The sequence below is a fragment of the Tyto alba genome, unplaced genomic scaffold (assembly GCF_018691265.1).
Source record: "Tyto alba isolate M040663 unplaced genomic scaffold, T.alba_DEE_v4.0 Super-Scaffold_28, whole genome shotgun sequence".
Lineage (NCBI taxonomy): Eukaryota > Metazoa > Chordata > Aves > Strigiformes > Tytonidae > Tyto > Tyto alba.
This window is the reverse complement of record NW_024881302.1, coordinates 11,006,493-11,032,769: the sequence shown is the minus strand read 5'-3', so window position 1 is coordinate 11,032,769 and position 26,277 is coordinate 11,006,493. Positions and strand designations below refer to the sequence as shown.

General features: G+C 36.8%; 1 protein-coding gene across 3 annotated transcripts; it reads right to left on the bottom strand.

Moving 5' to 3' along the window:
- Nucleotides 1-876: 876 nt before the first annotated feature.
- Nucleotides 877-26,175, bottom strand: MARF1 (meiosis regulator and mRNA stability factor 1). Of its 3 annotated transcripts, XM_042798320.1 has the most exons (27): nt 26,155-26,175; nt 24,605-24,809; nt 23,263-23,931; nt 22,073-22,247; nt 20,439-20,665; nt 19,438-19,555; nt 18,519-18,691; nt 17,312-17,746; nt 16,611-16,780; nt 16,353-16,514; nt 15,518-15,707; nt 14,624-14,802; nt 13,586-13,666; nt 13,016-13,252; nt 12,092-12,211; nt 11,567-11,742; nt 11,122-11,342; nt 10,263-10,405; nt 8,908-9,041; nt 8,205-8,407; nt 7,473-7,700; nt 6,436-6,666; nt 6,121-6,333; nt 5,289-5,349; nt 5,056-5,196; nt 3,839-4,009; nt 877-3,307 (listed from the first exon to the last, which is right to left on the bottom strand). In XM_042798320.1, exons 2-27 carry the CDS (start codon nt 24,749-24,751, stop codon nt 3,075-3,077), a joined length of 5,238 nt encoding a protein of 1,745 aa, XP_042654254.1. In that variant the 5' UTR covers nt 24,752-24,809; nt 26,155-26,175; the 3' UTR covers nt 877-3,074. The 3 variants fall into 3 exon arrangements, with proteins under 3 accessions (XP_042654254.1, XP_042654255.1, XP_032839635.1); XM_042798321.1 differs by lacking the exon at nt 5,056-5,196; XM_032983744.1 differs by lacking the exon at nt 26,155-26,175 and having other exon boundaries at nt 23,263-23,927; nt 24,605-24,712.
- Nucleotides 26,176-26,277: the final 102 nt, after the last annotated feature.

Sequence of the window (26,277 nt, the reverse complement as noted above, 5' to 3'; positions counted from 1 at the left end):
TCTTGCCCCTCCTTTTAATGAGTGGTAGTTATTACACATTTATGTAGCATTTTCAGATAAATAAGGTTTTTAAGCAATTACTTTAAAATTGTTTACTGAACAAGCAAGTACTGTGCAAGGTCAAGTGAACACTTACTTGTGGCAGGCCTGACATTTACTCTAGCAGACTGTGCCACTTAACAGTTCCATTAAGTGAGAATGTGTAATAAAACCACCAAAAAAAAAAAGAGAAAGTCAGAAGCAGCTCATCCAGCTCTTCACTTTAGTCATATCATAGCTGTATGAACAAAGCACTCAATTTAGTTGCAGATTATTTTTTTTAAACTATTTTGTTAGATTCTGAAGTTCAAAGCACTAGTGGAGCTGCAAAGTAACCAGCTTGCCAGACTTGTAGTTCCTGGATAATTACTATCTTCAGCAAGCTGGAAAACAAGGCTATTATAACTCAAAAGTGACTTGTTAAATTTATTGCACAGTTACACTCCATATAACATTATTCACAACAATTTTAACATTTCAAAGTGAGACTGAAACTCAGGAGGAATACTTTAATTCTACTTGCATTTACACTCCTTTCTCCATTTTTCTCTTCAGGCTGATAAATAGTACAGTTTCCTTTAAAAATAAGCCCTAAACATTATGCCTTATGAAGCGCAGTAAGAGCTGCTGAGTCCATCCGCAAACATCTGAAAAGCAAAAATTTAGAAAACTCATTCTCCAGAATAGCAGGTTGCAGATTTACAGTTTTACTTTTGTCTTCACTAAATCCCAAATTTTAGCCCTCTGCTCTGTCTGGATTAATTAAACTTAATGTGACACAGCAAATGAACAGTTTTAGCACAGTTTTTTTTTCAGGTCTTCAGACAAGGACAAGAGTTATGCTTGCTTGAAAATTTTATTGACACAACTGTTTGGTCCCAACACACAAAACAGCACTTGAGCCACAAAAGAAAGTGTTCAAACAAAGACAGCTAAGAAAAGAATTTTTTTCTTCTCCCTCCCATTCCAAAAAAAAAGATAGTGCATAAATTGAGGGCTTCAGTGACATTTTTTTTAAACAGACATGAATCTGAAGTAGTACATTTAATTGTTAAAGAATTTCATGGTTGTAATGCTTTTAAATCTGTAAGTCACATCATTCATTTAACCCTTTGAATAAAAAAATATATTGCAATTCAATTAGCTATTTTGTTACACTATGAACACAACTTCTCAAAAGTATTATTCTATTACTTTCAAACAGCGATTTCATCAGAATCACACATGAATCCAGAAAAGATATGCTGACCTCCATGAATGGTATAACCACCACACTCACTTTGACAAATACTGTATTCTCCTTTGAAGCAAAAACCTGGTTTTCTTTAGTATTCCAGATGACTTGTAGCTGCATCCCATGAGAATATAGTTTTAAGCTGGTCTTTTCTCCAATGTATGTTCTTCTGAAACAAAGATCTAGACTGATCAGTGTTAACCTTATCAAACCAAAGGTGAAAGCATGTGTTCTTGCATTTAACTCATTAAAAGTGTTCCAAGAAATACTACTTCTAAATTTCTTTCTATAGCAGTATGTCTGTAGAGGTTTACTAAGGACTCAAAATACTGAGCCATAATGCTCAGAAAAACTTCCAAGTGCTTCTTTGCATTCACAATGGCTATAAATTCACTACTGGTGATACTTGCATAAATTTAAAAGATTTTATAACAAAATCTGACTAGTAAAATTCTGTCTATAGCCATTACTCAGTGGCATTTCTTGTTGCTGGCTGAGAAATTAGAGCCTGTGCTCCGTCTCTTGTATATCACAATAGAACCCACCTAAAAAATTTTCAGTTGGCCAGTGGAAAACCTCTAGTATAGGTTCTTTCAATACTACAAACAATTTATTTGCTGCCTGGCAAATACAACCCATTGTAAATGCCATGGTTACCCAGAATGGGTATAAAAATCTCATACACTGGACATTTCTGCTAACTAGAGTTAAGGTCATCCACTGACTTAAACTCTCTTTCAAAAGCTGGCCCCTTCAAAAGCCAACACAAGACACCACAAATTGAAAAAACTTCCAACACTAGGAGTAAGTTTTAGAGTAAAACAAGACACAGCTAAAAGACAGCACATCAAAGAATAAGCTTCCCATTTACTGAACATGCTTAAAAATAGAAAACAAGGTTAAGCAGAACAACCTTAGCATTTCCACATGTAGTTAGAACTTTCCTTACAGGTGGAAATAGCATCAATATCTTCCATCACAAAACATTTTAATAAGACCAGCTCTATTATCTGTAATTTATGCATTAAATGCATATTTCAGAAATATCAGAATCTTCCTAACTTCACTTCTAGACACAATAAAGTGTGTGTGTCTGTATCTTAAACTCATAACACCAAGACAGTCTTTTCCTTAACCAAACCCATGCCAGACTGGAACTAAATATAAAAGGGAAGCTTAAAGCATCAATATTCTAGAAAGCTCCTAAGTGGAACTGAAAGCTACAGAAAATATTTAAAACTAGTTTTACAAAAAAATCCACATAATCTTCTACAGACATCTTTAGACAAAAGAATTCCCAATGCAGTTACAGGTCATCTGAAAGGTCAGAGAACAATTATCTCCTTCACCTTTGCCATTTCAGGTCAGCAAGTTAAAGTTTCTCAACAGGCTTTTGAAAGACAGATCATGCATTTTATTAATACTGTCTGAAACAATACCAGTAAGCAACAGCCTATAGAATACAATATGCTACATTTATGATTAACAACAACGAGGCTTAAAGAAAATAAAATCTGTTCAATTTTAGTTGAATTAATATTTTGCTTTTACTGAACACACATTTATGAAAAATCGTAAAATTTAAGAATAATTTAACTAATGCCAGAATTTTTTTTTTCAAAATAATAGAAAAAAATCTGCTAACAGCTGTGTTCAGTGTAAAAGGAACAAAATCTTCACGGAATACATTAAATACAAATTAATTCTTTTAGGCCTTTCATTAAAATACATAAGGGCTAGCAAATAGCTTTACTTTGTGCAGAGTCCATAGGTATTTGTCTTTCACACTAAAAAGAAAGAGTTAAAGCTTGGTTACAGGTGCAAGTGAGAAGTTTGCTGCCAATTTCACCTTGTTTTTGTGTTGCTTTTTGGCTGGGCTGTCCATCGCTTCCTTGTTTAGTTGGGTTTCAGAGGACTGACAGGGAGGTACTGAGGCATTCTCTATGGTGTTAGATACCACAGAACCAGAGGCCAATTTTTCTTGAGCTGTGGTAACAATTCTTTGTTTTTCTTCTTCTGTTAAAATCATTATCTCTAAAATAAGTAAGATAACTCAAGTTATTCATGTTCTGTTATTGAAAAATAAAGAAAATTTCTCTGGTAATAAGCAACAAAATATTTAAAAATAACTTGTCAGCCTGACTGAAGCCAGGAGATGTGTCATGTTCACCTCTGGAGCTGATGTAATGTTTGTTTCTGGCTCTGTCTGCATCATATACTATTTAGAAGGTTTCACTTAACTGTCACATATTAAATCTCTCAGCAATCGGAAAAGCACTGTGAAATTACTGTGGTGAAAAGGTTGCTACAGACTGAAAATGCCATTTTTGGGGTGGATAAGGTTCCGATAAAATTCACCCCCAAGAATCATAGTAGGTCACTTACGGTCAGTACTCAAGTTTCTGACGGAAGCCACTTGCATTTCCAACACATCCCATTGTGTGATATATATACATATGTATTTAAAATGGAACTTTATATAATCAACCATTTGTTTGATGCTTTATTTACCAGTTTGTATGAGTTATCATCCGTAAGTAATACAACATAAGAGCAAACTCTTACCAGAGAGAGGTGCAGGGCGTTCCTCAAACTGAATGAGGTCTGCAGACTCAAGAACCACTGGATCAGGTCTCAGTTGCGGGGATGGTAGGCAGGAAGGAACTGGCTCACACAAGAGGTCAACGGGAGATGTATTTGTGAGGCAAAGAAGTTCTTGCTCAGTTTGATTAGAACCTACAAAAATACAGGAACATCTTTGAAAGTATCTGTAAGCTGTAAAAGTGTCATTACTTCAGAGCTGATAAATGTAAAGTCTTCAAATGTGATTATGAGGATTTGAGACCTATGCCATGTTTAGAATACTAATATCAAACTAATTTAATTAATGCTAACCTCAGATTTACTCAAGAGTTAACTTAGTTAGATGCTTTTGATCCAGCAAATTACAATACAGCAGATGAAGCAGTAGTATGTTAAACCTATTGTTTGCCTGAGTAAATATACCCCCATAGTAAAATCTGGTATTTGCCAAACTTGAGTAATAGAAGAGCTGAGTAAACAAGACCTACAGGAACATCTTTAACAGAGAAGGGTAATTTACCAGACAACTCCCCTGCAGGCATATCAATACCCTATCAACTAATTATGTACCATTTAGCACATTTACATGTGAAAATTAAGCCGAAAGTTTCAAAATAAAGTGACTTGCCATTATTAAAAGCGACAAGCCTAGACTTCTGAAATAACTCAACAACCATTCCATGAGTTCTCCAACCTCCAGGTAGTAAAAGAATTGGAGACCACAGCACGATATGAACTACAAAGTCACCATTTCCTGGTTATTTTTACTTGGAGACAGATTTATACTAACAGGAGTGCCATTATTATTTGAAAATAAGTAACAACACAAAATCAACATAAAACGCCACAAAAGAGTACTATATTCTCATCAGAACATGGGAGGACATTCCTAGCAGAAGCTGCTACTGACCATCTTCTCTCATTAGCTTTATGCTTATAGACTTCAATTTCCACTAAAATCCATGGGAAACAGTACTGTAGCAGCTATGTATATACTGTCACCTGAGGACAACAGATGTCCTCGTCAAGAGGACACATGCTTAGCTACATACTTTAAGAAGTTCAGCAGCTTTCAAGACATAAAGCATTTTTACATAAGTTCAGATTGAGTAACTCACAGCTTTCCCCATGCTGCTTTGATTACTCTGCTTATTTCCTCTAAGAAAATAAATTTCTCATATAAATCAATTTTGCATTACCATTGCTAGGTGTTCCCAGACTTAGTTCCATTGATGAAGTGGATCCTGGGGTCTCCATAATATGTCCATTATTGTCAGCAAGTTGATTTCCATGATCATCCACATGATCAGCAGGGGGAAAACTAGGTGAGCTAAAACGAGCTACAAAAAGGCAAGTTCATTTGGTTCATTTACTCAAGTCACCTCTTAAGAAAAATGAAACTAAGATACTGCTCAAAATTCAAATAGCTTACTTTTCATATCATTCTTTAGTACCACAATTCTCTTATGGCCATGTCCTTTAATCCAGACCACCTACAGAGAAAAAAAAAGCAGAATTAAACATCAGCATGTGATAAGGTCAAAGCCTAAAGCAGCTTATACTCTGCCTTTCATCTAGCCTTGCACTGCCATTGTTTCTAAAATTAAATTAAACCATGTTGCTAATTTGTACCACACTACCCAAGTAAAAGCTCTGTCTCAAAAATAACTGATGCCAAAGGCAACCGATAGGGCTAGAAAGTATACTAACTATATATTAACAGAACTGTATGTTCAAACATTGAGTTTTAAAATTCCATTTCATCACTCTCCAGAAAGAATAATTTACTTAAAAGAAAGCTTATAGCCATGAACTGGGTCACAAAGTTATCCTAGAACACTTAGGACATGGGCATAAGAAAAAGCCACAGCAAAATTCCACTATGTGACACTTCTGATAAAGTCCCACAACTCTTTGCTCCTAAAACAAATAATCTACCCTGACCAAAATTAAGCTTCAGTACTATACAGTCATTCATTCAAGACAGAAATCAATTATCTCACTTGATAAAGATGCCAAGGATGTTTATGGCCTCACCAGGAACTGTTCTTAAGAAAAATCTGACCAAGATGTAAAAGAAAAATAAATTTTTCTCATTACACTCCAGATTCCTGAGAAGCTATTAAAAATAAAACTGCTATAAGACTCTGAAGAAAGTAATTATTCCAGTAATTCACACCAATTAATAGAAAACACAATTGTGTAATTATTTTTAATTCATGTGGAAATCTCAATGTAATTGTGCAAAACAGAATTCTTCTCACCTGTGGAATTGCTCCTAAGAGCTCTTCTAAATTACTGCATCCATACGCTTTAGGTTGCAGCACCTCTCCTGTGTATTTGCTATATGCTACTGGGAACTCATGAAGAAAAATCTGCTGATAGTGGTAAGTGTGAAGTAAGGACCTTACATTCTTTGCAAACATATACAGATTTGTAAGCTTCACGTACTCTTCTGCTGCACCATTGCTAAAAACCTATCAGAACAAGAGAAGAGAAAGAATTAGAGTGCATACTTCCATCTCCTGTAGTCACAGTATCTTTTCACTGAAGCACACCAGAAAGAAGAGCTTACATACCTCAATCAAGTAAGGTAGACTCTTCAGGAGTTCAGTGAAGGTCATAAATCCATATTCACAGGGATTAAGCGAAGTACTATGGATTGTTTCATAATGCTGTTTAAGCTGTTCAACAGAGAGAAAGGATGTTCCATCCCAGGACATCAACAAGACCAGCAATTGGGTAGTAAGAGTCCGCAGAGATTTTCTATTTATCAGCTGAATTTGCTTGCCAGATTCTGTGTCAACAATCTAGAAAAAAGAATTGATAATGAAGTTAGGGACAGAGAAGAGATTAATTTATAAATTGTGTAGATGGGCTTTGTTCAAGCACAGCTGTATCTGATATTACATACCAGCATCTGATAGTCCCCTTGCCAAGAGCACACAGGATAAAGCAGCTTATTATATGGAAAAATTTACTTTAAATATATGAAAGCTGTGTAGTAGTTTCTGCCCACATGGTAGACATGATTTTACTCTTTGTTCTAAGCCAGCTGGACCTGACTGTACACCAGCCTGAACACCAGCTGCTAAATTAACCTAACTGGAGCAACTAAACCAGTATACCCATGTACATGTAGATGTAAACTTTCTTTTCCACTGACATGTAATACCATCTATGTATTTACATGCAGAGTCAAAGCCTCAAACCATAGATCTAAACATTTAGGAATATAAAGCATTAGGAAACTGATAACTATTATGGTTATCTGGTGTCTATTGCTTTTACACAGTTAGAAGTCAGGTGAAAAAAAAACCCACCAATTTGTATTGTTAAAGTAAGTACCATAATATAATCTTTTACTTATTATTTGGTAAACAAGCAAGAGTTTTCCCAGAGAAAGTTGAAAGGTAACAAAGGTACAAAGAGAACATCATAGGAATATAGAAGCTACATTTAAAATCCCTTTGGACTTTCCTGCACCCAACTTAATGAAATCTTGTTTCTGCAGTACAATATTAAGCAGATTGAGGGATGTAATTTGAGACAGGAAATTCCTTAACAGAACATTACATACCTTTTAGAGGGATAAACTACAAAGATAAGAGATTACCTTTACAACATGGCAAAGTTTTTGCATTAAAGCTGAAACTGAGCTAACATCATAGTCATGAAGGCGCAGTGTGTACCCAAATGTTTTACTGTACTCTGTCAGTATATCAGTCATCATAAGGCAGTTGTCTTTCTGAGACCGCAGCAGTTTAACAAACTGAGCAGCAACTGCTTTGACTTGTTCTACCTCCGTGAGCGTGAGAATTTTCTCCTCCCCACATTCCAATACCTACAAAACAGAAATTACACTTTTCATTAGTGATTTACCTAGTCTGGATGAAAAAAAAGTGTAATCTGCAACTAAAGTTCAGTGCTTGCAGGCAATCATTTGATATGTAGCAGGGATCAGCTACCTCAAAAGATACTTATATAACAAGCAGAACTGTGTAATTTCTGAAATACAACAAAATAGGCACTTAAATAGTTATTAACCTTTCTAAAGCAGGTTTAACTTTACAGGAACTTAGCTCTAATTTTGATGCACTGAGTTTTGTAAATATTATCCAATTTAGAGAACTTGAATTTGTTAACAAATGCAGCTTGAACATGCTAAAAACCTCGGACATTTTACCAAAACAGCTGTACCAGATACTTGCTTAAATACAGCTGTCCAACATCAGTGCAAGTTATAAACTGTACACACCTCTAAAGTTAATGAGAAATATAACCCCTGCTGAAACAGTTGTACAGATCTCAAAAATGCTTTAGTACATTTTAGGATTTTAGAACTTACAAGTAAGACATCTGGTATGGCTTCAAAGAGTTCAAGTAGTTTTGTAAAACCATAGTAAGCAAGTTTGCACTGACGACCGAAGTGGTGGTGATAAGAAGGAATAAATTTATTGAAGGGCATTCGAAAATGGGGTTGATGGCGCAGTAAGTCTACTACCTCTTTAGAAAATTGTTTGGTTCTTTCAATTTCTTCTTGTGTACGTTCTAAAATTAAAAAAACAAAGCAAGAGCTATGTACCAATACACTTGTAAAATACAACAGAATATAATAAAATACAGCGTTTGAGTTTCAGCAAAATCACGTATCACACTAAGTCACTATTTTCTTCTACTCCTGAAGACCTTTACTAAACTTTAAACATGTAAGTCCAAAACAATCAGGCGATCACTTCAGAAGATGTTAAACAGCCAAATATGTTGGTATTTTTGCTGTGCGGAAAAAATCCACTCTCTAATCATTGCACAGAAAGTTTAACTACATCCAGAAGTAGCAACATTAATTATTTTATGTTTTCTGACACCTGCTTTCCTGTCTGTTCCATTAGAAGTGTTGCTAGAATGATAAATTCTTTATTTGCTAGAAGTTCATAACTTAGTTATGACGGTAGCAACACAAATATAAAAAACCCCAAGTCTAGGACAGCTTTAAAATAGTCAAAGGGTAATTTATTTGGCAACAATGAAAAAAATGTACATGGACTTACCTCTTTTGGGAATACAAATTACCATTTCATTGTCTTGCTGTGACAAACAGATGGTTGTATCTGGAATTTCTGATATAATATCAGACAGTTCACACACTCCGTACTCAGTAACATCCCAGTCCTTAGAGAAGCACCTGAAAGTTTTAGAAAATTGTGTAATACAAGTATTAATACATGCTGTGTAAGCAAAGAATGTGGAAATTGAGAGAATAAGCCTCAAATTCTAAAGAAATAAGCATAATTTCCACATTGGCAGAAACACTAGCATGTGAAACAATAGGGAAAAGTATTCCTAATTCAAATTATCTATCCATTCTAACCAGAAAACTAAGATGCACTGATGTTCACATGATACTGGAAGAAAGTGCTGTATAACAGCCAGTGGATGCCTCGGACTAGTTATGGCAAGTGACAGTGCAGAGTAATTTTTTTCAAGCTCAAGTTATAATTACATTTTCTTAAATCACTTATGTTATACAGCTCCATATAGCTACACTTTCAACAGTCAGTTTCTGCTTAATAGATACAGACATACACTCTTCTTAAATGGTATTAATTCATGAGTAGGCAGAGACCATATCCTGAAAAACACCATATTATGGTTCACAACACTATGTAAAATATTAAAAGGTATTTTACTCTCCCTGCTTCCCTGACAGGAAGTCTCAAAAGCAAGAACACTTCACATATATCCTTACTGAACAAATGGCCAGAGCTGACTACAATGGAGATGCACATTTAGTAGATTTAGAAACAACCAATAACGTGTTTTTGCCAATAGTGGAAACATAAGTAGAAGCATGCATTGCCAAAAAGAACCTATTGGCACATGCAGCACAAGAGCACACATGCAAAGGCAGACCATGTGTAGCACTAAGATGTTATGGTTTCTTCAAAGTACATTAAGCACTACTTTCTATCTTCCCATTAAAAAAGCCAAACCCCCCACTTTTTACCATGCTAGAACAGAACGTTATTCCTGGTAATAGCAAGACATGTTGTGCCATTGCTAGGTCCAGTTAAAGTAGTGCCTATTGACAATCAGTCCCTTTAAAGAAAACCTAACGCTAAAATTACCTTTTATTGTTCATGTTAACATGCCATGACCTGCTTGCAGTCATGACTTCAAAGACAACTAATTAACTACAATAAATGAACCTAGTACTCAAGGAAGCAGTGAAGTCTGCCAGAGAGCTTTAGTTTTCATTAGAAATTTGACTTCCACATCACAATGAAGAGGTAATGTAGTTTGTACTAAGATTTAGCAGTGCTGACTTCTCTTGCACTGTGTTTTAAAACCACCAATAACAAATGCGCCCTGCACAGATGTTCTTATTTCATTACAGATAACTTACCAGTGATAAGCCTGTAAAAATTCCCTCACAATAACTTGCTTACTGGCCTGGGACTTGAGAAGCTTCAGTAAGTCTTGTGTAAAGCGCTTCACTTGAGCTCTGTGCGTCAGAGTTAATAAGCGTTTGGAACCCATACCAAGAATCTGAAAGAAAATTTTTATTTGATCATTCACATCTAGCATCCTCTGATTCTTTTACAATATATTTAGAAGTCATTTCTTGTATAGGTAGGCTAGAAATAAAGGATAATACAGACAGTGTTTGGAAAGACAGCTTCATGAAGCCATACACTCACTGTACTAAGGCATGTCATCAAGAAATTAAGACATGCTTCCTCTGTGAGGGCTACTGCAACTGTTGCACATTTGTATTGGTTATTTTAAAATTCTAGGGCAAACTGGTATTCAAAGTAGCAAGCTAATGTGACCACAGTATTTCTTTTTTGTAACAATAGGCCACATGACTTATTTCACACAGATACCCTTCAAGTCACAAGGCTACACATCACAGCCTAACTTCCAAGCACTCAGCATTCGCAGTGTTCTTATGATAGAGAGCACAACTAAAACCTTTTACCCAAGCACTAGTCACAGGCTAAAAGCTGCTTCTAACTTTAATCTAAACCTCTGGAATAGAGAGTTAATTTCCCCAGAAGCCATTTTGTAAGCGTGGGGACAATAAAAACAAACAGAAGCAACATCTCAAAAAAGGAAACAGTTACACTCCAAGGTTCAATTAACCATCTCTTTCAAGGTGGACTAGGTAACTGCATTGCATCTATTATACAATACCAGCCAGTAATTCCAACAGATAAAGATACAATTCCCCAAATTAAAAGAAACAGTGCCATGTAACTCACTTGCAGTACATGAGGCACTGCTTCTAGCAGCTCCATTAATTTAGAATACCCATAGTCAGACACACGGCATTGTTTTGCAAAGTGATGATGGTAGGTTGGGATGAATTTACTGACAGGTATGACGCAGGACGGTTGACTTTTAAGTAGATCTATTACTTCTCTACTGAACTGAATAAGTTGTGGGTTACCTACAGGGCTCTTAGAACGTAGAAGCCAAGGATCTACAAAAAGAAAAAAAAAATCATATTACTGAACCTTTTATTAATACTCTTCCACCAAACACTACACTATTTGACACATGGTAGAGCACAGGAGAAAATTGGAATGAAGATTCAAGCTAAAAGTTTCTCTTATAAAATTTAACAATTAGACAAGATGTTTACTTTATGCTATTTTTTAGTAGAAAGATTAGTTCAGAGAAAAGATTTTAAATAGAAATATTTACCTGTAGTAGGAGGTGGTGGTTTGTTATGTATCCATTTAATAACTTTAATGCCATTTTGGGCAGTGGCAATGTTAACTCCAGGAACACAGGTAATTAGATGTTCTAAAGGAACGCCACCATTGCCTTCTGGCACCATTTCAAGATCACTGAACTCTGACATATAACAATCAGGAAAACTTTGGAAGAAAAAAAAAAACAACTTCCATTTACACTAAAATACTACTGTAATAATTGTCCTAAAAATATCATTATTTTTAGACACTTCCTGAGCAAGAGGCTTCAATATCTTATCAACAAATTACAGAAGTCTTTATAAAAATGTATATTTTAAATGTGTGCCTTTTTGCTCAACAAGAATTCCAGAAGTAGTAATTTCATAAGGCAATTACTTGCTATAAAGGATACCACCTTACATAAGAATCAGAGGTTTTTATACAACAGGCAGTTTCAAAGCATTACAGCCATCAGTAAAGTTTTAAATCTTTAACAGATCAGCCCCTAAAAGCCTAAATTAAAATACTTTACCTTAATAAAGGCACAGTACCCTCATGTGTCTGTAGAAGACTGTGAACTTGGGGAGCAAATGTCTTCAGAGACAAAATCACAAAAGGAATTCTGTAAGAATCTGGATCAAACTCATGCTCACTGTAAAAACAATAGGTTGAAGTTTATATGATCATTCTACACATAGCTTTAGCATAGTATGCCTGTGCACCCATACACACCCATAGTAAACATTATTCTACATGCATACAATGTTCTGCTACTAGCTGACAATACCACTGTGTACAGTCACAAGCAACTCCCATCTTTTCTTCACAAAAATTAACACAGCTACAGCTAACCTCCAGAAGACAAGCAACACTCAGAGGATCACAATTCTATTATCATTACACTAAATTTTTCAAAATAAATGTTAGCATCACATACCAGGCAGTTAACAGTGAACACCTGTGCTCTAGTAGCACAGTCTGGCTGCTGTTGAATAAAACAAAAAACTTTATAGATAGCTTCAGGAAATCTTCAGCCCAGTATGAATCACTTAAGTGTAGCTGGAGGATAAAGATGAATGATCAGTTCCAGCTATAATTACATAATAAAATTCAGGCTAACAGAAATCTCTACTATGTATAACCTTCCTATATAACCAGAGGAAGGTAGTTCTATATAACCAGAGGTAGGAAGGAGTTTCAGCTTCTGCTGAAGAAGTATTCAATCTTGGCAGCTGTGCTAGAACACAGTAACCTTACCTGAACAGACTGATCTGTAAGAACTGCCTAGAAAATTCACTGTGCCATCTATTTTCTGCCTGACTTATTCTCATAAGCATATAAACAGTGACTGGAGCATGCTATATGAACATATATACCTCAACTCTAATATACCTATAAGTGTTAAATGCTGTTGAAATATTTTGTAATATTTTTTAGTATTTTATACACAGCTTACATAAAGTCTTTATTCAGGCAATGCTGCTTACAAACAGGCTCGTGATATTCCAATTCTTCAAATATTATGGGACTACAGTTTGTAGATGAACCATCATGTGACTGTGAAGATCCCAATGGACTCTGCCGAGCCTGGCTGCTGGGTAGGAGGCACACCAGCCGCCCACTTCCTTGGTCACGGATTGCCACAGTATCTGTTAGTTTATACAAGTCCGATACAGTTAATTTACGCCCAAATCTAAAAGAAAAAAAAATGAAATACAAACACATTATAAACACAGTTAGAGAATGCAGTAATCTACATTTGCTGCTTAAGAAACAGGAATATGCTAGAAACTGTTCTATGCAAGGTGTTACGGTAACTAATCTATTCATCCCAATGCAGAAAAAAAAGTAAAATACTGAAAGTAAAACCCTCTAAGAAAGGCCAGTATTACAGTCATTGCCTCTGGATAGATAATATGCTGCAACATCTAACAACAAAAAACCCCCATAATTCTCCATAAACAAATCACACAAGATCAGACCATTTTTAGGAATACAGGAGAAAAAACAACAGTTAAGAACTTACTTTTTTTCATAGATTTCTGTGAATTTGAACACAGGCAGACAACAAGCAGGTGCATCCTGCAGAATGGACATCGTTTCAGAGCTATAAAAGAAGTTTTGTAACATTAGCACAAAGTTATTCTTAGTATTAGTCTCCAGCCCAAATTGGTGAGATATTTACAAATGTAGTTTATGAACTATAAAAATAATAGAACAACTTGCATTACTTTCCATCTCAGCACTACAAAAGTTGACACTTCAGATCAGGGGAGTGCAAGCAGTAACATTTCTGCTAATTCATTAGGTAATGTCTCTGAAGGAGTTGCGTCTTTCATAAGTGGTGGTAAGATTTTTGCATCCATAAAATACAACATTATAGCTGCAGCATTAGAAGTTACCGTCCTGGTCATTACATTATGAACTCTGAACAGGCACAAACTAAAACGCAAGAATGAAATAAAATTGTAAATTATACCATGGCAAATAGCACATAATTGTAGAATACTCTATACTCCAAGCACTATTTTCACTGGAGCTTTCTGGGAAAAAAATGAAGACAACTTTTTTCCTAATGCTTTCTTTCAGTAAGGAAAAAATTGAAACCAAAAATTACTTGTATTCTCACTATCAGCACTCTAGTTCCATCATCTTTCCATACAGAAAATGGAGATCAAAGAAACACCAACAGCATTTAAACTGTGTATCCCATCCTCAAAGAAAAAAATCATATGCATTTTCTTGAAGAGAAGAAGAAATAAAGATGCCAAGTGTAATCTTAACTTAGCTGCACAAACGAAGTCATTGAGGTATAACAGTATTAGAGAGAGTAATGGTGAAATTTAAGCACTATTAAAGAAATCTTGTCTCTCCAGATGCAACTTACATTTTAAGTAGTGTAAAAATGCTGAACTGTAAAGTAGCCTAGTTGTATTTAACACATTCATCAGGCCATAAGATGTTACTCTATTTCCCTATCATTCCTTTGCTCAATATTTCAAATTACCTCTCAGCTACTCAATACACACTAGAATAATTAAGAAGATGCCAGAGTGCTTATTACCTAAGTAGAGAGAGTGATTTACTAGTAGCTCCGGTTGCTAATGAGACCTGGATCCTTTTACTGCCAATTTTGTATCTGTGAAGAATGCTGACAGCACTGATCGCTTCTTGCAGATTTTCCATCTGAACTGTAGCCTTCAGTTGGTAGTCTGTATGAGGACTGAGCTCTACACTTTTCACCTGAAAGAAAGAAAGCACTTTGTACATTTATCACAAAATATTAGCCCAAGGCAAGCCAACACAACAGTAGCGCAGCCTTGCTTTGACCACAAGCCGAGTACAGTGCAAAAGAGAACAGAGTATGATGAACCATGGCCAATAGGAAAATGCAAATAAGAACCAAGTGCAATGAGCCTTGGCCAAAGCAAGGCCATGATATTCCCTTAACATGAGCATCATCTTTCCATGTAGATGATTATGCCAGAAGAATGTCATCTACAGATCAGACAGGAATAGAACCACTGCAGAAATGACATCTCCTTGCATAGCTGCTTTTTACCAGTTCACACACTCCATGTCTGTTTTTGATCACTTCTGATTCACAACAGAAACTCAGTTTTCACCGTGATTTTTAAGGTGATATTAGGAATTCAGCTTTACGGCTTAAAAAGATCATGCAGTTAAAGCCTGAGTCTCTTCCCTGCATGAGCCATTTACTAAGAATTTTATATACAAAACTTCAGAATACCAGATCTATGGAGATCACACGCAAATTAAGAACCTAGTGTAAGTGATGATTTTTTTTTTAAATGAAAAACATAATGCCTCATTTTAACCGTCATGTATGGATAGCTCTCCATTCCTACTCACTTAAAGCTAGACCACAAACATGTCCATAAATACATAAATAGGAAGTATTTAAAACAGATTTAATAAAAGGTATTTTAGACCCTACCTTGCCATGTCTTGAGAAAATTTCTTGTAAATTTTGCTGCAACTCTTTTCTGGACAATCTGTAATCTATATTGCTGATCTGAATGTCTGTACCATTTGCAAAAGGATCAGAGCAGTCTGTACCGCTGGTATTATTTACTATATTAAATGTGAGTGGAGATGATCTATTTGAGAGGTTTGGAGACATACTCCTGAGTAAAATAAACACATTTATGAGCTAAAGTACCTATTGCACAATTCATATATATGCACGTCTCAAAATTAATCAGAAAATAGACACAGGTCAAATGCACAAATACAGCACAGATTTCACCACAAGCAAAACACTTTAACAAGACAAATACTTCCTACAAGAAAGGAATTAATTCATATCATGTTTCAGTCACCGTATTTAGTAATACTTTTGACACCCAGTTTTCTCATATCTTACTAACACATTTAAAAAGTCAAATTCATTCACATGATTTTAATAATTGGCAAAGGCCAGATATTTAGGTCCATGAGAACTTAACATAGTTTACTACTGGGAATGTCAAAGGCACAGAAGTTAAGAGAAGGTGTCTAATACTTCTGAAGATTTTTCAGAAGCTTTAAAGACAAAGTTTGCAGGAAACAACTGCCACACAGTAAGTTTCTGAAAAAGAGTTCACTCAAACTTATATTTACATCCACCCTCTCTTAAGTGGTTCAGCACCATCACGCTTTCCTTTTGCCTCCACATAAATCAGTGCATTAAAGTAATGTGCTTAGCATACACAACTCCATATGCAGCTGTCAACAATCAATGTATATACTGAAGTCTCACTTCACCTCCCAAATAAGACATAGACACTTACCGAGATGACCAGCAACTCTGAGACATGAGTAAAGGACTCAGTTGTCTTGAGGCCGTCAACTTACTGAAAGCAGAGGGATAGCTGACCTGAAATACAGTTTCATCTTTATCTTTTTTATCTACAGGGGAATTGGTAATGCTCCTGGAAGCAGAGATCTCTTTTCTATTTAGACATATAAGAAAAAGAAAAACACATTATGTTGCAGAATTCACATTAAAAAAAAAAAAAAGTAGCAAACACTGATGTCTTTAAACATACTTCTGACTACTTTTACAGGTTGATTCTCCTGTTCCAGTTTTTTTGGTTGCCAGAGATACAGGAATTGCTGTATTAGAGTTACTCTGAGGAGAAAGAATTTGTTCTCTTAAATGTTCTTGCTGGTTTTCATTACTTCTATTGATGGTCTTTGATTCAAGGCGGCACAGCTCCTGCATGAAACAGATGAAAGGTCAGCATAAAAGCACAAGACATTCCTTGCTAGAGGCTCTCCTTGTGATGGAAACCTAGATAACTGACAATTTTTTCTTTAATAGCGTTTTCATTGGCACTTCATACCTAGGAATATTTGATTTTCTGTGACAAAAAATAGCAAACTGTCAATTACTTGAAATATGTTTGCTACACTGTACATCTACCCTACTTCTTAAAACTATCAAAGTGGGTCACTCTAGATGTTATACTCAACACCAATACAAGAGTCAAAACTGGCCTAGAATTTGAGACGAAATAAGTACCAGAAGTATTTTCAAATTGAGAAAAAGGTGGTAGGGAGAGTGAAAAAAAGCATCCTCAAATTCATCGCCTGCTTTCCAAGCAGATAAATATAGCTCTCATTCAGGAAGGTTAATATATATTACAGTTACTCATTAAATAGGATTGACAAGTTGAAGAAAGCTGTAACAGAAACAATCCTCAAAACATGAGGGAAAGCAAGAATACTAATAAAGGTGGAAGAATACCTGTAAACTTTTAACATTTGTGGGTTTGACGATAGACCCATGAATCTGGAATCCTCTCCCAGCAGAGCCTTTGGTACCAGAAGAGTGATCACTTGAGTCTTTATTGAGGAGGCATAGCTTTGTGTTCTTGTTAATTTTTTTGGGAGACTTCACCTTTTCAGCTCCTGCAGAGCTGGAGCTTTTTGTTTCATTAAGTTCTTTGTTTTTGGGAGTAAAAGACACTACAATCCTGTTGCCAAAAACATCTTCATTTTCCATTCGCTTCCGAGCCCGTTCAGCACTTTCTTGATTTAAAAAACGGAGAATTGCACTGCTTGCAGAAATGCTTAGCACCTTCCCTCCACAGTTGTCTGACAAACGCCTGAGTCTGTTACTGACACTTTTGCTGTCTCTGTTTGTTGGCAGATTATAAACATATAATAGCGTATGGCATGCCTGTTTAAAGGGAGTAAGATTTTAATTGATGTCAGAACACTCTTGTTCAAAACCAGTATTTTTACATTTATTCTGGTGACACATGCTCTCCCTTCACCCCCCCCCGAGTCACTCTTTTTAAACCATTCAATTTGTTTGAAAAACTCACACCAAGGTAGATCCTCAAACTTTCATCTCCAAGATAGTTTAACATTAGAAGAGACTAGAGTCCCTGATCAATGGATTAATACCTGACCACTTTTCCAGATATGAAAGCATCACTGTTTTCAACCCAAGAATTCTATATATTCTACATGTGCATGTGAACATGTAGTTCAGAAGTTACCTCAAAGAAAAAAGGCTGTGCGTGCCCTGCAAAGACAACACAGCAAATCCAGAGGGAATTGTCAGGAAGACAAAAAAAAACACTCAAGAAAACAGTAGACAAGTCAGTCAAAACTGCTAAGAAAGCAGAGCTGTCTTAATACACAACTAAGTTCTTACCCTTTCTGCCAGTGAAAAGCCTGTCACATACATTATCTGATAAATTTAGTGATAAGAATGTGACCGTGCTATTTTACTTCAGTTAAAGTACTTTTATTATTTCATTCTTTCAGTCAAAGCAGAAAGCATACATTCACATGGTAATAACTGAAACATAGACAATGGTTAAATACGCAGCATGCATCATGTCTCACCATAAAACCACACAATTTCAGCCTGCTTTCTCTCTAAGTTAGAAAAGAAGTTGACACTCTGAAATGTCTGTTGCATTAAGAATTAAAAACCTTACCGGCATTTTTAGTGGTAACCTTGGTGGCAAGTCTGAAATAAATTCTTCAAAACAAATAAGCTCATGAGCATGATGTAAGAGTGCTTCTGAAGCTTGGTTTTTATGTACCAAAATTATCCGAAAACCATGTCGATGTCTCAGGTCACTGAGTTCCAAAGCAAAGTTTACATCCGCTAGAGGAAAAAAAAAAAAAAAAAAAAAGGGGGAAAGAAAAAAAACAGAATGAACATGAAAAAAGCTAATAAAAAAATCAGATTAAACAAACACAACCCTGTGTCTTACTTGACAAGTTCTATTTATCACTGAAAATTTACAGTGAAAAAGCACCAGCTACAAGGCTTCTCAATAGCTATAATTTAAATTATCAGCAGTTAGTCTCAGACAAGGGCTTCCTTTTAATAGCAAGTTTAGCAATTTATCAGCAAGGCATTCAACTGGTACTGTGTACTTTACAACAAACGTTTGTTTAGCTTTAGGGAGAAACCCAAGGCAACACATGGCAATTAAATAGCTGAGTGGCTTGCACATTTAACGGTATAGTACACTGCTACAAGAATAAAAACCAAATCAAATAGATTTTGCTCAAAGTATTCTGAAAGATTACCATAAGGAAGACTCAATGAGTTTTACTTCATTAGCTTCCTGCTGAAGCTGTCTAACTTTAGACGGTATTTATACACATACCTACTGACACCCAACAGGACATCAGATTCCAGTGCTGATTTAACTAAGACAAGTTCTCATCTTACTGTCCCTACTTTTCCCTTGCTGACACTGACATTATTAATAATTCTCGAGCAATTCAGAGAAAGCTGATTGTAAACACAACCCTTGGAAAGCAGAACAGTGTCATACACAAAAGTGCTACTGAAGAAAGGAATTGAATTCTGCCCTATAGGCAAGTACCACTAACACTTACTTGACACAAGAACCACAGTGGCAGGTGCAGTGTGTGTATCAGCAAATCTCCTAAGACTCTGTCTGAGTTTGTCATCAGCAGCATTCTTTGCTGTAGCATTGATGTGTGCAACAGTCACCTGTGGAAATAAATAGATACACTCTAAAGAGAAGCCTGAACATGAACTACGCTTGCTTAGAATTAATTTTTAAAAAAGTTAACATAACTACAAGCTTTCACACGCACCTTTTATTTAGATAATTTAATGCACACATGCATGAAATAAAACATGTATGGATCTCAGACTGTTCTAAAGAGCAATGAACTTCAACCCTATTTGTTCAGCATTGTTTTAGGAATGACTTCTGTTCTGTGTTAAAGATCACAATTTATGTACCTTAAAAACATTGTCACCCCTCTTCCAAATGACGGTTTATGAAAACATAGCAAGTACTCACTATCAATTACTTTTACCTCGCATGAGCAGATAAACCATCAACATATATCTGCAGTTTAGGGGAGGGGGGAAGGGAATTTCTGGCTTAGAGACCTGCACAAAATGTTGAAAAAATACCAAGAAACAAAAGGTATTGATGGAAAAATATGCAGTGTTAAAGGGGCCCCAATCAATACCACTAATGTATAAGTGTCCTCACTAATCAGCACAGTAATCACTAACAAAAGTAAAAAAGTTCACAGAATCATAGTTCTTCTAAGTTAATGATTCAGTCACAGATTTGAAATATGACACTAAAAATGCCACCACCACTTCTCAGTGGATGAAATTAAAATCTCTGTGAACATTAAAACTAAAGCTAAAAGAGTAATCTAAATGTAATGGAATGCAGTTTCAGTTTTTAAAAAACATCACACCAGGGAAGTTCAGCATTACACACCCCATCCATAAACTAATTATAAGCTCATGCACAGAAGCTAACAAAGCTTTAGCGAACAAGAATCACTACTAGCACACTGCGTACACAAATTCAAGTAAAAACACCAAGTAGGTGCTGTTTTGATACCTGGCAGTTGTTTAGCTCCTGAATAACTTCTTTATTTTCTTTACTGATGTCACACACACAGATGAATTCTGCCTCTCTGTGACCTTTAAAAAACTTTTCACGAATTCTCTGTACAACTGCTATAGCTGAACGGCCAGTGGGGACTGAACAATTTTCAATATCCCAGAAGACTCCAATGGGGGGCAAGTTTTCCAGAATTTGGCCTGTTACTGCAACTTCCGGAGACCCTGTACAAGTTTGACAAAACAGTTAATTTTAGTCTCCAAATACTGAAAACATTAAAATTCGCATACTATAAACTTGCTCAGTAATGCAAGTTCAGTTTTATTTTCTTAAGGAATCTAAAAAACAGTCTTAAAGAGAAATTTAGTCACTGTTAAGTTAGGATAAAGATGCAAGACAACTTCAGCTTTACTTTTGAACTCAAAAAAAAAATAATCAAATAATGTATTTAAAAAACAATTCTATCAAGTGCTGAGCTGGCACATGCTCTGGAAACAGTCTGAAGTTGTGTCACACTAAACTTAGTGGGTGCTATCAGTAACAGAAGTGAAACATGGAAGTTGTTCAAATCCACAGTGTGAATTAGATAAAGAATCTAAACAAAACTGGAGGAGGTTACCAGTATAGCGACAGTGATTACAGAGAATTAAGGCAGCATGGAACAAACACAAAGGTATCCTACAGTTCAGGAGAGTGAGGTTAAGAGTCTTTGCTATTACAGACTAAGAAGTGCAGATAAAGTTCCTGGTGTTTCAGCACTCTGAATATCGATTTAATTTTGAATTACGATTATAAACACATTCCATCCGCACAAAACAACTGGAAAAGTAACATGAGGAATGACATAGAACCCTCACAGGTCAAAAACAAGCTAAGAACTAGTTAGCTACGAATATAAAATTAAGCACAGCAGACAAATGTCGTATTTGTCTGGGTATATGTTGACTAGTTATTTTTCTACAAGGGTCACTGGAAATGTCCTTGCAAAATGCAATTAATTGGGGTGTTGCACCTTATAAACCTAAAAATGGGTGTATTCTTAAAATGATGTAAAACTAATCTTTTTTTATTCTTCCATGACACTTACGTTTGTAACTTTCTACTATGATTTTGTAACTGAAGCAGTATTAACACTGTAGAAAGATCATATCATTATTTCACACAATATTTTCCTCAAGAACACCGAAAAAAGCTATATTGTAATTATAAACATTACAACTTTACTGCATATAAAGTGACAATAGACACTACAGACTAAGAAAATGTTTTTCAAAGAATGACTGAAGATATTTTCTTTATACACCTCCAGAACAATACAGCTTCCAAGTCCCTAGAATTACTTTATCTAGTTCTTAAAATGGTAAAAAACCCGTAATAGTAAAAAAAAAAAAAAATCAAAATTCTATGCAAACACCACAGTAAGTTAGCTAGGTAGTCAAAACATGTAAATCCAAGTTATGACTTCTCAAAACAGAAATAAGGTCTTTTTTTTCCCCCCCCCCACTGTTTAGTCTTCTAGGACTTTAGAGAAGTTTCCAGATAACAGTGCCATTTAAGAAAAAACTCTTCATGTGCAACAGTACTTAAGGAGGACATCCACTAAGTGCAAGTTTCAAACAAATGTGGTTTACCATATTTCTGTGGTGATTTGCCAAGGCTGCTTGCCAGTAGCAAACTCTTCTCATTTCCTGTTCCTTTGGTTCCACAGCCATTACATATTGGGATAGGAACAGGTGCAGCATGTGGACTTGGAGGAGGAATATTTGGCCAGATTTTAGCAGCATCAACTAGGCTGTTTCTGGTTGGCTGTTGGGACAATTTTTCAAAATACACGTTCATTTAGTATACAATATTAAACACATACTATTCCATGCTAGAGATACTCAGTTTCCCTTCTGCAACAAATGCAAGTTCTGATCTACTTTATAAAGTTAATTAACAAGAGTATCACCGCGTGAAGGAAGCTTCTGTCCTAAAGTCTTTCTTAGCATACTTAGCTCTGGATTTCCAAATGCAAGGAAAGAATCTATTGAAATCTGCACATCAAGATGCGTCATCTTTAAGAAGTACTAATATGTATTTAAAGGAAAAAAAAAAAAAGCCTAGCATGTGATATCAGCACAAGGTTGAATCACCTCTCTCACCCCTAGAATAGTGGTCATAATGCCAAACTTAATGAATTCACCATTTAGTTTATTGAAATGACGACATTTCACTCATATTGGAAATTCAAATTTGGAAGCTAAAGTAACACATCTTGCAAAGTTGTGTATATTATTTCACTTGAAATTCCTAATAAAATTCAAGTACAGTTTTAATCAGTTCGAGTATACTAAATTGGTATTGAAGTATAAATTACAAATTTGGGAGGACTGAACTAAGACCTATCAAACCAAACCAAAACTAGAATATCCTTACAGCATCAGACATTTCACTTGACTTACAGATGGATCTTTATTGATCAGCTGCCCAAGGATACATGTTAACTGTCATTAGCCTTTTCTCAGTTGCTACTATGGAACATTTTAATTGGAGCTGCCGAGATAACTGTCTTTCAAATCCAGTCAAGATTCTGCTCGAGTAGAGTACAGATCCCCTCTAAGCTCAACAATGTGTGAGTCTCTTTTGTCTTCCTATCAAATTGAATGTTACCTCAGAAAAGAGATCATCTTCCTAAAGGTTATCTGAAACATTTGGACTGTGCATCACCAACTAAGGGGATGCAAGCTGCAATCCATGGAAGCTGGTGTTTTGCTCAAATAACATTTCAGCATTAACCATATACCGTGCTTAACAAGTAAGAAACACTATGTGTACAAACCTTGCTCAAGCAGTCATTGCAGTAGTGAGAGCCCTTTAAACAAACTGAAGGTGCCACGTTTAGGTGCAAAGGGTTGGCGCACACACGTGATGTTAACTCCGACTGTGCAATATGCTCATCCAAGTGGCCTGTAGCCCCACTTGTGAATTCAGAACAAGGAAAATAGCCAGAAGATGTGCAGCTCGGAAGGGCTGGAAACTGATGCAGTTTGTGCACGTTACCATGACAGGACTGGAAATGGAGTTTTCCACAACAGGGCAGATGTTGACAGGAAGACAAACTGTTTTCTACACACATGCCAGGGAACTCACTCGCAATGCCTGCCAAATTGCTTCTAGCTGGAGGGTTCTTCAGTGAGGATGCAGACTGATAAGCAAATCCTGACCCTACTTGACAAGTAATCGTCCCAGTGCTTTTTGAGTCTAATATTGTGCCAGGGTGAATCAAGTTACCACCACCACCACCACAATGCATCTGTGGAGTACAAGAAGAGTCAGAGCCATGAGCACAGCAGCTTACTTTCGGGCCTGACGAAAGCTGTATTTGCTGTTGCTGAAGAGGATGAACATCAGGAAGTGGTACTGCAGGAAACAGTTTTGAGCCAGCATTATGAGGAGATGAAGCATCCTTCAACTCTGCAGCAACTTTCTTGTTCTCCATGTAATCTTTCTACAAAAGGAAAGCTCAGTTACATTCAGATACATAAACAATTTTATAGTATAAATGAGCATATTCTTAGACTGTTACCATTTTGACACTAACCTAGATTTTGAAAAGCATTATCTTTATGATTACTATTACCTCACTGTCTGAACATGTAAAATATTAAGAGAAACATGCCAGTTATGTGTGCCAGCCTGAGATATCTTGATATCGGTGGATTTCGGAAGCAACAAAACCAAAAAGCTATAAAGCAAATAGCAATGGGTCTGTAAAACAGAATTTAGAAAGCAGAAAACTGTTAGGCTAAGACTGAGAAATACTCTGCAATTACAAAGCAAAACAAGATTTATTTCTTGTAATAGCAAACGTAGATGGATGCGATGTAAAGTAAAAAAACCCACAATTTGGAGGTACATAAGTAATTACCTACTTCAAATAAGGACTTTAAAATTGTATTACAGTTTTAGAAATAATGCATTAAGAGATTAAGACTGTTAAAAAGGAGATATAAAGGCGACGAAAGACCTTAAATTCCCATGCAGATTTTGTACTTACCACAGTAACTGCTGTCTCCTCCTCCCCTCCCCACTCGCCCCCTTTTGTCAGCAATAACACTGCAGTTAGTTATACCACTCTGTACCAGGATAGCAACCGGGCTTTTAGTAAAGCAACGAATTACCGTTTTCGCACTGCAAGGCAAAGACTTTTCAGAAGAAGAAAAGCAATTAGAAAGTTTCCACAGCCATGGTTTAGCATCATTCTCTTGTTGCTGAAGCCATCCAAATGATCTATTGCAGAGGTTCTCCGTCCTGTTTCCTTCCATCATACAGCCAAACAAAAATGTTCAACATTCTTTCATTTCCCCTTCCTTTCATTCTTCCCACCTGATAAAGAGGAAAAAAAAACAAAAATGTAAGCTTTAAATAACTTTTACATTAATATAGAAAAAAAATGCGGTCTTATGAATTCTACTACTTCTAGATCTCTGGACCTGCATTATTTATGTTAAATTTAATTATGCACATGGGACATGGCCTTGACTATTCCTGTTTAGTACAGAAATATTCCTCATGATCTGCAGCACAGCTGAGGCAGTCCGAGGGAAACACTATTTAAGTACATGGCATTAACTACAGACTCCCAGAAAGGTACTGCTGCTGACATGAAATATTCCCTGAAACATTCAGTGCATTCTCCTTGAAAGAGAGGGCAGGAGGTAGGTTTTCCAAGGACAGCTCATCAGTAAATACCAAATAGGTGCAACTGAACTCAGCTGGAAGAATTAAGCTGCATATTCACTGGCTTTCCATTAGCTAACAAAACTATATATACACCTATATCAAACACACAACATTTAGTATTTAAACAGAGCTTTAAATTATTAAAATTATTTACAAATATTTCTCTTAATTCTCAAGCTACCCCACTGCACACCATATCAATTTAGCATTAGAGAGCCACAAAGAAGCAAAGCAACTTGTTTAAGGCCCAGTCACACTGTGCTAGAAAAACTATGATTATCGCCCGTACATGCACTGCATTCATTACACTACACTCCTGGTTTTTTGCATTTCATGTTAAACAGAATAACCATGGGATGCATTCCAATTGCCCTAGCAGTGTTTTTAAGACAAAAGTTTTCTGTTTTGGTTTTGGGGTTTTTTTTTGTTTTTTTTTTTTTTTTTCTTTTTTTAGCAGAAACGTTTATTCACACGAACCCTAAGTACCCACAAATTCTGCTGTATAGAGTTGTAAGTTGCAAAGCTCTCTAACTCTTGAATACGTTACTTTTAAAAACGTCTGACAGCACCACTCGGTTCAGGAATTCAAACGACCCGTAAGCTGCGTTAACCACCCACGCCCGCGCTTCGCCCCCGGCGCCCGGCAACTCCCCGGGCGCTTACAGCCCAGCTCGCCCCGGCCGCAACCCGGGGAGCGCCGGCGGGGCCCGACCCCCCGCGCCCACACCCCCAGCCCCAGCGCACCCCGAGGCGCTGCCGGGCGAACGGCCGCTCCCTCCCTCCCTCCCGCCCGGCCGCGGGGCGGCGCCGGGCCGAGACCGTTGTGCGGCTCCGCCCGGGGGCCGGGCTGCCGCCCGCGAGGGGAGCGGGCCCCGGCCCCGCCATTCCGCCGGGGCCTTCCCGCTGCTGCAGGCCGGTGGGGGCCGCCCCGGGGTGGCGGGAGCGGACGGGCCCAGCTCAGCGTTGCTCTGCCCCCGCCGCTCCTCACCTGAGCCGCCCCCCGCGCCGCCGGCCCCCACACGCCGCCGGGTCCCCTCACACCCCTTTGTTGTCCTCCCTCCTCCCTCTCCGCTCCTTCTGCCGTCAAGCGACACCGAGCGCCGGAAACCAG

Bases quoted from the DNA above. Each gene is read 5' to 3' on its own strand.
- MARF1 (XM_042798320.1), bottom strand. From the start codon at position 24,751: ATGATGGAAGGAAACAGGACGGAGAACCTCTGCAATAGATCATTTGGA. The intron at 15,708-16,352 runs GTAAGTGTCTAT...TATTTTACTCAG, and splicing joins CAGAGTTGCTGGTCATCTCG to GAGTATGTCTCCAAACCTCT. The intron at 4,010-5,055 runs GTAATGCAAAAT...GTATTTTTGTAG, and splicing joins TCTGGGAACACCTAGCAATG to GTTCTAATCAAACTGAGCAA.